This window comes from Callithrix jacchus, chromosome 7 (genome assembly GCF_049354715.1).
Source record: "Callithrix jacchus isolate 240 chromosome 7, calJac240_pri, whole genome shotgun sequence".
Lineage (NCBI taxonomy): Eukaryota > Metazoa > Chordata > Mammalia > Primates > Cebidae > Callithrix > Callithrix jacchus.
In genome coordinates this window covers 135301579-135315298 of record NC_133508.1, presented here as the reverse complement: position 1 = coordinate 135315298, position 13720 = coordinate 135301579, and the positions used below count along the sequence as shown (strand labels likewise).

General features: G+C 41.8%; 2 protein-coding genes across 5 annotated transcripts in view; one reads left to right on the top strand and one right to left on the bottom strand.

Annotated features, from left to right (window-relative positions):
* DPYD (dihydropyrimidine dehydrogenase) overlaps nucleotides 1-13720 on the top strand; it is an 895784-nt gene that overhangs the window by 588855 nt on the left and 293209 nt on the right. For all 4 annotated transcript variants that reach the window (XR_008473049.2, XM_035252229.3, XM_054236576.2 and 1 more), the window contains one exon: nucleotides 13210-13278. Coding sequence is in view for 3 of the 4 variants with exons in the window: in XM_035252229.3 (XP_035108120.1) it covers nucleotides 13210-13278 (69 nt within the window). In the remaining variant the exon portion in view is untranslated. The remainder of the gene's footprint in view (nucleotides 1-13209; nucleotides 13279-13720) is intronic.
* LOC144577057 (endogenous retrovirus group FC1 Env polyprotein-like) lies at nucleotides 6710-10617 on the bottom strand. Its single transcript, XM_078332584.1, has 2 exons — nucleotides 10473-10617; nucleotides 6710-8129 (listed from the first exon to the last, which is right to left on the bottom strand). The coding sequence occupies exon 2, from the start codon at nucleotides 7870-7872 to the stop codon at nucleotides 7177-7179; it is 696 nt and encodes a 231-aa protein (XP_078188710.1). The 5' UTR covers nucleotides 7873-8129; nucleotides 10473-10617; the 3' UTR covers nucleotides 6710-7176.

Below are 13720 nucleotides of genomic sequence, written 5' to 3'. Positions count from 1 at the left end.
TGAATACATGTGAAATGAGACTAAAAGAGGACTGTTAGTGGACCCTGGGAACATCAACATGTAAGAAATTGGCAGAGGTAGAAAAACTCCAAAAAAATAGGAAAAGTAAGTGGTATCTCCAAAGCTTAGTTAGAAGAGGGGTTCAAGAAGCTGGAGGTGGTTAGTAGTCTTAAATGCTGAAGACAGTTTAGTACAGACATGGGCCCAAAAGCGTCTAATATATCTGGTGAGGTCACTTAACCTTGGAGAGATCAGTTACTATGCACAATGGGGACAGAAACTAAATAAAAATATATTATGGAGTGATCAAAAGGGGGGGAAAAAGCAAGTTACTGTAGCTCCTAGTACAGTGGTTGTTTCCTGTCATGTTAGAAAACATCTCTGATTTTTTTATAGAAACTCTTGTATATTGTTTAACTTTAAATATGACTTTTCTATATTTGAAATAGTAATGTAAATCAACATTTGTCATCCCCAAAATAAACCTAAAAATGAATTTTTAAATAATTTTAAAAGACAACTTGTAAGCATCCTAGTCTCCTTTATGACCATTAAATAAGCAATGAAGAAATAAAATTTAAAAGCTTATTAATTTTGCCTTAAATGTCTTATAATCAATGTGTATATTTCGGGAATATTGCACCAATCTCATTTGCATTATATTTGAACTAAGGCATAAAGTACATCTAAAATTTGAATGTTGTATAGTTAATTAGCATTTAATAAACATATTTTCTTAGTTTAAATGTCTTTGAAAATCAAATGTCTCATGCTGTTTTTCCTCATCAAAATAATTCCAATAGTCTTAAGAATGATTTTGTTAAATCGTTTGACAAAACCTTAACTTGGCTGCTTGTAATTTACAATTGTTCACCTCTCTCACTTTGCAGTTTTTCCCTACTAAAAAATTTAGATTGTTTTGAAGCTGAATTGTTGACTAGATTTCCTATGTAGTTGACAGTATGCTTACAGAATACCAAAACAGCATTGTCAATGTGTTTTAAAAAAGGATAGACTTGAAGTCAATGGGAATTTGACAAGATAACCTGCTTGTTATTGTAAGCCATTGCAAGTTTTATACTGTTCTTTACCTTAATTTTTAAGGTGTAAACTTTAATGAAATTCAGTTTTTAAAAGCTATTTAATAAAATAATTTTATTTATTCCCTAAGAAAATGGAATCATCAAAACCAAAAGAGTTGACCATTAAATTTGATTCTTTTATTTAAAATTTCAAAGAATGACAATGGAAGCCATATAGCACTAATTTTTTTTTTCCAAGTAAGCATCTACCCATTGCTTTCCACCTTTGAGATACCTTTTGGGAGAAAGAAACATTCAAAATATGATTAGTAAATTATCATATTTTGCATTTTATATGCTTAAAAATGTTAATGTCTCATAGAATTCAGATGTTTACAAAAAGTGTATACATTTTCTTCATTTTCTTAAGTTGTATTCATTAGTCAAAATGAAAGTCAAAACTGTTAAATACTCCAGTTTAAAAGTATTTTTACAAAGTAGAATTCTCTAAAAGAATGACCATTCAAGAGCACATCAAATTTTAATGACTGAAGCACTAAAAACCATCTTGATAAGATGGGTCTCAACTCTAAGACAATCTATAAAACCCAATTTTATATTTTTAATATTATAAAGGGGACCATAATATGTGTTCTAATTTTGTAAATCATCTTGTCCTTTCATTTTTACTAATTAATCATATATTTCATAAATGTTATGAACTCTGATTAAATACATCTACCTTTTTGACCTAATAATTATACCATATCGCTAGTAAATTTGCTTTTCCTTTCCCTTCTCTCTTTCTTTTTTCAAAGACAAAATCTCACTCTGTCACTCAGGCTGTAGTACAGAGCTATAATTGTAGCTCAGTGCAGCCTCAAAGTCTTGGACTCAGGCCATCCTCCTGCCTCAGCCTCCTGAAGAGCTGGGATTACAAGCATATGAGCCACCATGGCTGACCCATTTTTAGAGACTATTTCACACTTTCATCTCTTCCTTATAATCACAAACCTGTCACTAGTTCTCTTCACTCTCAGCAAGAGTCCTCACATCCTAGTTCTTAAAGAAAATGTAGACACCAAGAAGAATCATTTTACTTTGTCCGCATCGAATTTAGAAACCTAACTGTAGCCATACTTATTTTTTTCTCTCTCTCTACTCTTGTCTTCTGTTGAATAGAAACAATGCCTCTGCCTCTCTTAAAGGCCACTTTCTTTACTTGTATTTTCGATTCATCATCCTCTCTTCCCTTCTCAAGAGCGTCTTTCTTGTTCCCAAATCATTTTCACCAGCATAAAAACACACTCAAATACAGTCCATTAAGAAAAACTCATTAGTCCTCCCATGAGCTTGTACAGGCTGCCCTCATCTGTCTTTCGCCTAGCCCAGCAAAACCTTTATAGAGATTCGTGTATTGCCTCTACTTTATATTCTATTGACTCAGCTCATTCCAGCCTGACTTTTGTCCCTGTCACTTCCCTGAAACCCCTCTTATAAAGGTTACCAGTGTTTTTTCTGTCTTCAAATCCAGTGGACACTTCTCTGTTCTTTGACATAGACTTTCAGAAGCATTCATCATTGTTGATTGTTCCTTATTTTTTGGAACACTTCCTTCTCTTGGAATGGCATCACACTCTCTTGTACCTCCAGGTCAGTCCTAGGGCCTTTCTTTTTCTCTATGTTATTTCTTTCCTTTGTGAAGTCATCTAGCCTGGTGACTTCAAACGCCATTATATTTTGAAGTCTCTAAAATTTGCGCCCTCTTTAGTGAATTCTCAGCTCATGTATCCAGTGGCACAATTGATGTCTTCACTAATGCTATGCTTACCAGACGTATAAAATGTAAAATATTAAAATGGGGCCTCTTTAATATTCCCTTACTATTTTCTTCATTAGGCTTTATTCTATCTCAGTAAATTGTCTACATTCTACAGTTCAGTAGCTGAAGCCAATAATCTGGGATCATTCTTAATTTCTACTTTTCTCTACGTCTCTCTGAATCTAAGCATTCACCAACTAGAACCTCAGAGCTATCCACATCTCTGTATCTCCATGGATATTATGAAAGCCACATTATTTCAACATAATCAGACTCCTTGCTTTCGTCCTTAACCTCCTTATCCCATTCCCTATAGTCAGAAGCATCTTTTGAAAATGTACGTCAGATTATTTCATCACCTTCCTTTAAACCTTTCTGTGGTCTCCCATTACACCTACAATAAAACCCAATCTCCCACAGGGTTCAGAGCTCCCAGAGATCTGGCTATTGCCTGCTTCTCATTTTCTTTCATACTATTCCTGTCCTGTCATGAATCTCCAACCACAAAAGCCTTCTTTTCTCCCCCTTGAACATATCATGCTCATTCCCACCTCAGTCTTTGCACCTGTAGTTACTTCCACATACCTGGCTGCTTTTATTCACTTCCCCATTTTATTTAATGTGAGGTGCCATCTCATCTCTCAGTTTTCAACTCAGAGAACTTTTTACTGATCATTTATCTGAAATGCATTTATGTATTCTGGTGATTCTTTGTCATGCTCTCCTCCTCTGTTTCTGCCTTCCTAACAATAATCTTATAAATAGGTCTAACAATTGGAACTGGAAATAGTCCAATTAATGTATATATTTTTTTACTTGTTATGACATTTTCCTCCCTAAAATGTAAGCTTCAAGAGGGCAGGGACTTTTTCTGTCTTGTTCCTCACTTGTGAGTTAGAACAGCTATTGGCATATAGTGGGTGCTCAAGAAATAACAGAGTTTGAATGCACGAAGACTCTAAGTCAATGTCTCAAGCTGCTTTTTGTGTGTCATTTAATTCCTCTTATAGTAGATACTTAATTTGCTTATTAATCAATTAAGTTACATTGAATCTCCCACTAGACTATGTAACATAAAATGTAGGATGGAGGAAGACAAACTTGAAATACTATGTAGCATTTGGGTTTCACATAGCTCATCATTCAATAATGTTTTAAAATATGAACCATAAAAATGAGCATTAGAAATGGCATAAATTAAGTGAAATATTGGTATCGAAAAAGGTTGCTTCGATTTAAAAATATATTTCATTGGGCATTTATTTCAAATAGCATTGCATGATGTTTCACAATATAAAATATCCATCATTCTGCTTTTTTATAAGAAAAAAAGACTCTCTCCTGCTTGATTAAAAACAGAGTACAGCAAAACACTGAAGGGCTTTCTAATCATTGAATAAAGATTAAATTATGTCCAGTATCCTTTTAGCGTTAATGTCTGTTAGCCTGACGCTTTGAAAAATTGCTGTCTCTTTTGATAAAAAGTAAAATTATTTTTTTGTCATCTTTATTCCTCAGAAGTAGAATGCCACCACATATTTTCACAAGCCATTCTCTGGTTTTAGATAAGGATATTTAGAATGCTAAGACCATTTAACATTTTAAAAATAATGTATAAAGTATGTTATTTTCCTGAAATTTACTTGATTTAAAAATTTGCTTGAAAAGTTTCTTCAAAAATGACAGTTTTAGTTTTGCATATGATAATTGTCAAGACTCTTAAATCATAAAACCAGAATGTAAATAGAATTTCCTTAGGCCAAAATGTGGTATTTATTAGTTTAAATGTGCAGATAACGCTAGTGAGACACCCGGCCTTAAAAGCGGCTGCAAAATGAATCTTTCTCCATCTCACGTGTTTGTCTGCTTTCCTCTGTCTCTGCTTTGTTTTCTCCCAGTGTAGTAAGCTTTGGGTAGGAAAGTGCGGAGTCAGTGATCACCAGCGGCTCTGAACACACTTCATTCCAGTTTAGCGACCAACGAGAAAAAAAAAGAGCCTTACTTTCCCAGTTCCAGTGAAGGATTTTGTTAGGAGCAGAGTACCCAATTCCTGTGACTAGTGTGGGTGGGGATGCTTTCTCATTTTGGGGGCAAGAAGGTAGAGTCTGTTGTCAGCGGATAGGGAAAGGAGAAGAGGGTCATGTTTGGCTGCTCAGGGAATAAAATGGAAACCTACCTCTGCTTACCATAATATATCTCTTCTATCTGTGGTCAGCCCTCCCCAATCAGAGGCTGCCCCACCAGCATTTGATGGCATGATTCTCTCAATGTCCTGAACAATACTCTGGATGATATTTATTTCTCTTCATCAAGCCCAGTTGTAGTGTGCCTCATGATTCTCAGCAGTCCACAGGGCAAACAATTTTTTTTTTTTTTTTTTTTTTTGAGATGGAGTTTCGTTCTTGTTACCAAGGCTGGAGTGCAATGGTGCGTTCTTGGCTCACCGCAACCTCCGCCTCCTGGGTTCAGGCAATTCTCCTGCCTCAGCCTCCTGAGTAGCTGGGATTACAGGCACGCGCCACCATGCCCAGCTAAATTTTTGTATTTTTAGTAGAGACGGGGTTTCACCATGTTGACCAGGATGGTCTCGATCTGTTGACCTCGTGATCCACCCACCTCGGCCTCTCAAAGTGCTGGGATTACAGGCGTGAGCCACCGCGCCCAGTGGCGAACAATTATTTTAACTAACCCTGGCACAGTCAATATAAATTTGAAGCAAAAATAGCTCTGTTAAAATTAAAATTGCCATGTAGAAGAGAGAAGCAGCATTAGTCCCTAGTTGAGAATATATATCATATCCTGCTGTCAAGGCTGGTAAACCTTGCTTCCCTGGTGTGGATTTATTTGGTCAACCCATCTACCTGGCTAGATCCAGCCCACCAGAAAGGTCTTTCTTGTCCTCCATGGAACCCTGAGAGGGGAGTTGGAGAGGGTATGTACATGCTACTGTGACTGTGCTGATTGAGCAGCCACTGCATATTTGCTTGGAAATGTGGATTGGGGGATTATTTTGTCATGCTAGGAGGTGGGGTTTTTTGTGGTTGTTGTTGTTACTGTTTTGTTTTGTTTTAAGACATAAAATTTTCTAAAAACCTATGCCTGTTGCTTATCAGTTTCACCACAGGGTAACTAAATCTTTTTCTTTTTTTTTTCTTCAGTCTGTATCTTTGTATCTGTCTTTCCCCTTGAAGTTCTAACAAGCCTCAGGGCTCTGCCCGTTCCCTAAATGTTAGATTAACAGACTGTTTATTTGTTTTTACTTGACCTCTGCCTTGAGGCCACTGAAGACAATAGAATGCTTACACCTGCACCCCCCCCCCACCATCCCAGTTGATTTTTCCTTTCAAATAAGGTCCTTAATATCTTTTTTTTTTTTTTTTTTTAATGCAGGGGATACCTACACCAAGAGGTATTAGGTCTAGTCCCAGAAGATCTGGTGTCCCCTTTGATATTTCTCCCTGATCTTTTTTCTAACTAGAGAATGGGGAATAGCATTCCTGAGCTCTTCTATCACGTGGAAAAGGCAGAGAGTATCTCTAACTGAAGCTACATAATTACATGATGACGCTTTTCTGTTTGCAAATGAAGCTTGGAGTATAAATTGTCCGACCTACCCTCTGCGGGAAGACTGGGCTCATTGGGAAAGAAACCGGACCGCAGGCTAGAGGAAATTCCTTAAGTTCAGGCTTTATTGAGAGGAAAGAGCCTCCGGGCAGGCCAGCCGGGCCGAAAAGGAAAAATGGCCGCGCTGCTCAGAGGGGCAGGGTTGTTTTATAGGGGGCTGAAGGGCTGGGGGGTGGGGAAGCCAAAAGCCGAGGTGGTGAGCAACTGTTGGTCAGTTTGAACTGCTGGGCGGGAAGCTGGGCGTCGGGAGGGCTAGGACCGGTATGTAAAGTGAGAGATAAGGGAGCCTCTTTGTGGGGGAGGGAAAGAGAGAGAGAGAGAGAGCGTTTGCGGTAGGGGCAGAGTTTTCCAAACATTCCCGACTCCTTAAAGAAAAGAAAAAGAGGGGGTCAGGGGCGTCGGTTGTCTCTCTGGCTACTTCCTGCTGACAAGGGTCGACGGGGGGTTCTGAAGAGGTTTCTTTTCCTAAGGAGCCTGGATGTTCGGGGAGAGGTCTGTTTCTTGCACTCGTTCAGGGTGGGGTTGGAGCAGCATCTGGTGGATGGTGACTCCAGTCAGTTCTTGAAAGAGCCGCTGTAGGAACTGGAGAAAGCAAGGAGCAATAAGTAAGATTAGGCAAACGGCTATTAGGGGCCCAAGCAATGGTGACAAGAGGGTATACATAGAGGAAGACCACCACGCTGTGGCTTCAGCCGAGAACTTCTGACTCTAGAGGTTAGTTTTGAGTTTCTGGAGGCTCTCGATTCGGGTTTCTACTAGGCCGGATTCATTGATGTAGTAACAGCACTCTTCTTGTAGGAAGACACAGGTCCCTCCTCGTTCAGCAGTGAGCAGGTCCAGGGCTCTTCGGTTCTGCAAGGCAACTTGGGCAACTGAGGTGATCTGTCGTTGGAGTGATGCTAAAGACTCAGTAGAGTCATTAATAGCCGCTTGGAGTTGTGAGGTCAGTCGGGCTATGGCCAGGTGAGAGTGGACTAGTGCCCCTCCTCCTAATCCTGCTGCAAGTGCTGAACCAGCAAGGTAGACACCAACGGCAATGGGTAGGAAGGCAGCTCGTCGGGTGCGGCGATGGGGAGTTTGCAGCATCTGGAATTCGGCTGGGGAATATATAGTGAGTCGAGGGACTAGGGTTACCGGGAGGACTTTCTGTGTATTTTCAGATGGCTGGGTGGGTTGGGGAAGAGAAGCGTTGGCGTGTTCTCGGAGAAGGCTGCGAAGGAGAGTAAAGTAGGGGAGGTAGCTGTCTAGAGGAGTAGTCTCTGGCGGTGGGGGAGTTGAAAGTAGGAAGGGGCAACCATACAGCAGCTCAAATGGGCTAAGCTGTGATGGGCCCCGGGGGCCTGCTCTTACCCTGGTGAGGGTGATAGGAATTAAGGTTACCCAGGATTGGCGGAGCTCAAGCATGAGCTTAGTCAGATGCTCCTTTATTAGGCCATTGGCCCGTTCCACCTTACCAGAGGACTGAGGATGGTAGGCAGCATGTAGCTTCTACTGAATTCCTAGAGAGGTAGAAACGGCATTAGTGACTTTGGAGATAAAGGCTGGGCTGTTGTCTGACTGTATGGTAGCTGGGAGTCCAAAGCGTGGGATGATGTCTTGAATGAGATGAGTGGCTACTGTCCCGGCAGACTCAGAGGCTGTGGGGTAAGCTTCAATCCAGCCTGAAAAAGTGTCAACAATGGTTAGCAGATACCGGTACTGTTTGTGCTTTGGCATATGGGTGAAATCAATTTGCCAGTCTTGGCCAGGTAGGAACCTGCGTAGCTGATGAAGCTGGCGCCGGGGATGACAGGAACTCTGGGAATTAGTTTTCACGCAGACAGTACATGAGGACTGGACTTCCTGTATGGTACTGAGGAGATGGTGAGGGTGAAAAAGTGGGTTGAGGAATCGGTATAAGGCTTTAGGCCCAATGTAGAGTGAATTGTGGATGTCTTGGATTATCTGGTACCTTTGCTTTTCAGGGAGGATGAGGAGGTTATGCTTGAAGGCCCAGTCATCCTTGAACTGTACCCCGGTGGTAGACTGGAGGGTCTGGAGTTCTGAGGCAGAGTATTGAGGGCTAGGAGAAAAAGGCTGTGTGGGCTGGCGGTGGGGAAGGTTATGACGGCCTTCAGCTTTGAAAGGATGTCTCACCCCAGAAGGGGAACTGGGCAGGTGGGGATTACTAAAAAGGAGTGGGTGAAGGGAGTGGAGTTATATGAGCACATGAGTGGTGGGGTTTGATAGGGGATACTCGGGGTCCCATCGATTCCCATGACTAAGACCTGGGAAGGGGTGAGATGGCCAGAATAAGAAGGAAGTGCGGAGTAGGTAGCCCCCATGTCTTGTGACCCTAGGCTCGGCGAGGGTAACCGGAGTTGGAAAGCCAGGGCCCCGCTAGTCATCTAGCAGCCCTAGTAGACTGGGGAACGGAGCTCCCTCGGAGGTCGGCTCCTGGCAAGCAGGCTCCTCCCTACTGAGGGTGACCGCCGGCTGCGTAACGCCAGTGTGTCTGTTTTGAGGAACCGGCACCCTGGGGAAGCTGGGGCAGTCTGACTTCCAGTGTCCCGGGAGCCGACAGATAGGGCAAGGCTTAGTTGGTGGCCATGGTTGTGGACAGGCTCGGGACCAGTGTCCTTCCTTTCCACATTTGAAACATGCCCCTGGAGGGGCATGGGTTTCGGCCTTGGGCTTCTGGTTCCCTGCCGGCCTTAGAGCCGCCACTAGGGCTTGGGTCTGGAGGGCAGCCTTCTGCTTCATGCGAGTTTGGCGGGCAGCCTCAGCCACATCTTCCCTGGCATTGAATACTTTAAAGGCCATTTTTACCAGGTCTTGGATGGGAGTCTCTGGCCCCTCTTCTGCTTTCTTTAGTTTCTTTCTTATGTCAGGTGCTGATTGGGAGATAAAATGGGAGGCTAATACAGTGGCCCCGTTTTGGGAGGCTGGATCTAGTTGAGTGTACCGGACTAGGGCTTCTTATACTTGAGTGAGGTATTGGAATTCTTTAATATAGGTGGATGGGTCGGCTGAGAAGGATCCTAAACATTTCTCAATTTGGGACAGGTCTTGGAGTGAGAAAGGAACATGGACCCTAATTAAACCTTCTGCGCCTGCTACTTCTCGGAGTGGGGCCAGGATAGCTGGCTGGTGAGAGCGGGTGTGGGCCGCCACCAGAGAGGCAAGAGGAAGTGAGGCCTCTGAGGGAGGGGGCACAGAGGGAGTAGAGGGAGAGTGAGGCATGGCCTCTGAGGTAGGAGGTGCAGAGGGAGTGGGGGAAGGGCGTGCCGTTGATGGCGACTGGTTGCTGAGATTGGCAGGAGAGGACAGATGTTCAGGCAGATCCTCCGGTGAGGAGTAGGGTGGGGGAGAGGTAGTGGAGGAAGATTTATGGGGGGTTCGAGATAAGAGGATTTGGTAGGTGGAGCAGGAAGAACATAGGTTGGGGTGGGTACGGAGGTCCCAAAAAGCCTGGACTTAAGGAATTTCATTGTCCTTGCCCGTGCGGCGACAAAAATCGTCGAGATCTCGGAGGGTGTTGAAATCAAAAGTGCCAGTCGGGGGCTAATGTGACTGGTTACTGAGTTTGTATTGGGGCCAAGCCACCTGGGACAGGAAAATAAGCTTTTTCTTTCTGAGGGTTTGGGAATATCCCAATTTGGTAAAATTTCGCAGCAAGCACCCGAGGGGGGTGCTCAGAGGTATTTTGGACTCCGAATTTCCCATGGCAGGCGCAGCTACAGACTCTCCGGCGCGGATGGGCAGATGCAACGAAAAGGCGTCCCCGTTCGTTGCAAATTCCCCGGAGTACAATTAAGTACGGAAAGGGAAGCGGTCAGAGGGGCGTCCCCCGTCTGGCAGCTGTCCCTCGGAAGGCTCCTGGAGCGGGAATGGAAGACTACCTTGGCTCGGCCGAGACTAGGCAAGGAGTCCGTGCGGAACGCTGGAGAGGGAGCAACTGCACCGTGCCGTAGGAAGAGGAGACGGGAAGCGGGGGAAGGCAAAGCAAGAAAAACTTGGCTTACCTTAATCGGAACGTGGAGGTGGCAGGGCCAGTGTTGGGTAGGTCGGGGAGGGGGGCCATGGCCGGGCCAACGGCCTCAGCTCCCGTCCCGGGTTTCGGCACCATTTGTCCGACCTACCCTCTGTGGGAAGACTGGGCTCATTGGGAAAGAAACCGGACCGCAGGCTAGAGGAAATTCCTTAAGTTCAGGCTTTATTGAGAGGAAAGAGCCTCCGGGCAGGCCAGCCGGGACGAAAAGGAAAAATGGCTGCGCTGCTCAGAGGGGCAGGGTTGTTTTATAGGGGGCTGAAGGGCTGGGGGGTGGGGAAGCCAAAAGCCGAGGTGGTGGGCAACTGTTGGTCAGTTTGAACTGCTGGGTGGGAAGCTGGGCGGCGGGAAGCTGGGCGGCGGGAGAGCTAGGACCGGTATGTAAAGTGAGAGATAAGGGAGCCTCTTTGTGGGGGAGGGAAAGAGAGAGAGAGAGAGAGAGCGTTTGCGGTAGGGGCAGAGTTTTCCAAACATAAATTTGCACTTCTTTTAGCCCCTAGAGAAAAGGCCATAGAACAAACATTCTTACATTTTTCTTCCCAATTTTGGAAAAGCTGTAGTTTCACTGGCCAAAAAAAGTTGAATCGTAAACTCAATGAACAATAATTTGGCATGCTTAATTTTCCTCCTTTATCTGTCATCTACTTTTACTTTCTTCTCTGTTCCTCTCTCTAAGGAGGCTATTCAAAATTCCTGTCTCTCCTGGCTTCCATGTGACTAATGTTCTGCAAATTTCTCAGTGGCTTCAATTTAGACTCTCAGATCTTTTGCTTCCTTCTTTTTAATTGCTTCTCTAGTTGACTAGTCCTGTGTATTTTCATATCTGATTATTTTTTCATCACCAAGACAGATACCTTCATCAGTCCTATTTACTCTTCACTCTTACTCATATAATAATTCGCCAGCAGTTTTCAATTGTTTATTTTTTCCCTTCTCTAGCTTATGATCTTCATTTCTACTTAATCTTCTTAAAAGGGTAAGGTGATTGATAATGCAACCCCTTGTTTCTAAACCCCTGGTAACCTCATTCATTTATTCTTTCAGTCTTTGATACGTGCCAAATACCATGCTAGTTACTGTAGATAAATGATGAGTAATGCACATTAGCTCCAGCTTTCATGGTTTTTATAGTCTATCTGGAAAGAAAAAAAAAACAACTTTAAAGACAGTCTTCTCTCCCTGCTTTTTAGAACTCTCTCCAATATGGTCGCTACTTTCTATCCTCTTGATGAAAACATTTATCTGACTTTTATAGCATATTTTTGGGTTTTTTTCTCAACATAAAAAAGCTCTATGTGGTGACAGCACAATGGCTTTTAGAAAACTCTTACCACTAGTCTTTGCAACTTTAAGCTTGGCACAAACTCTTTGTGTCTCAATCTCTTAGTCTTTATTTTTTTAGAGATAGAATCTTGCTCTGTTGCCCAGGCTGGAGTTCAATAGCATGATCATAGCTACCTGTAACCTTGAGCACCTGGACTCAAGTGGTCCTCCCATCTCAGCTTCCTGAGTGGCTGCAACTGCAGGTGTGGGCCACTACACTCAGCTGATTTTTCTTTCTTTTTTTTTTTTTTTTTTTTTTTTTGGTAGCGACAAGGTCTTGTTATATATGTCTCAGGTTGGTCATGAATTTGTGGGCTCAAGGACTGCTTCGGCCTCCCAAAGTGCTGGGATTACAGGTGTGAGCCACTGCACCCAGCCTCAATCTCATAGTCTTTAAATAGTAATGATAGGAAATAATTACTGACATGTATCCAGTATTTGCTTTGGGCTAGCAAAACCTAGTGGTTAAAAGCACAGACTTTCAGTGAGTCACACTGCCTGGCTCTGGGTTCTGGCTCTGTTCCTCATCAGCTATGTGACAGTCAGGTCTCATTGCCTCAGCGTCTTCATCTGTAATGTGGGGAAAATAATATTGGAATGATTAAATAAGTTAACAAAGTAAAAACCCTTGAAACAGTGCCAAGCCCACTGTGAGAGCTATATAAGCCTTAGCAATTTCTGTTATTACTTTTCTAAGTAAGTGGCACTAGTATTCATATTTTACCAGTCATGAAACTAAATACCTTGCCCAGGGCCACATGTAAGTGACACAGTCAGGGTTCTAACCTCGACATCCTAGTTTCCGAGCAGACACTAGTAATTACTACTCTATACAGTCTCTATTATAAGATTTCTGTAATACTGTAGTTAAATAATAATATATAATAAAATTTAAAACTATAATGCACTATGAATATTTAAGGTGTTATTATGTATACTATGAGTTATGTTTAAAAGAGACACAATTTTTTTTCTTTTTCATCCCTTAAAATCTTTCACTCTACCAGTAATTATAAACAACATTTTAATGACATTGTATAATTTAGACAGTCCCTTCACATGTATTTACACTGCTACTTTCAGAGGATGGCAAAGTCAGTATTACCATCACCATTTTAAAAAAGAGAATACTGTGGATCAGAAAAGTTAAGTAACTTGCCCAAGTGTACACAGATAGTAAATGAGAAAGTCTCCTAAAGTAAATCCAAAGCCCCAAATGTCATACAGTGTTTTGCTATCATACCCTGCTGTTTTCTAATGATTTATTTTTTGATAGTTTGACAATTTTATAATATAGTTTACCATTATGCGTTTATTAAATATTAATATATCTTTGCATACAACACCATAACTACTTAACTTACATTCTTTTCTTTTTCTTTTTAAAGATTGTGATTGCTAGCATCATGTGCAGTTACAATAAAAATGACTGGATGGAACTTTCCAAAATGTCTGAGGTAATGATTACTTTAGTATATATTTATTTTATTTCTTCTCTCCTATTTTTATTAGTTTTTAAATAAAGAGCTGCCATGAAAAATAATACAGTAGAAGTAAAATTGAATTGAAAATGTAACTTAAAACATTTCTATTATAATTTGTTTACCCTGTGTTTTCATTAAAATGATGGAAATGTAAATTTAAAAGGAATTTATTCTATAAAAGCGGTCCCTTGGATTTCACACACTACCTAAAAATCCTTTATTCTCTGAATCCATACAGTCTTTATTTGCATGTTAAGCAAACTGTATATTATGATGGATGCCGTGATAAAATTTAATTCTACCTTTGAGAGTCTAACTTGATCTTACCTTGCCTTTAGGCAAACTAGTTTGACAGTAAGAGAAGAAATTTTGAATTATAAAACTCTTGAATATTTAAAGTATAAAAGGTTCATTT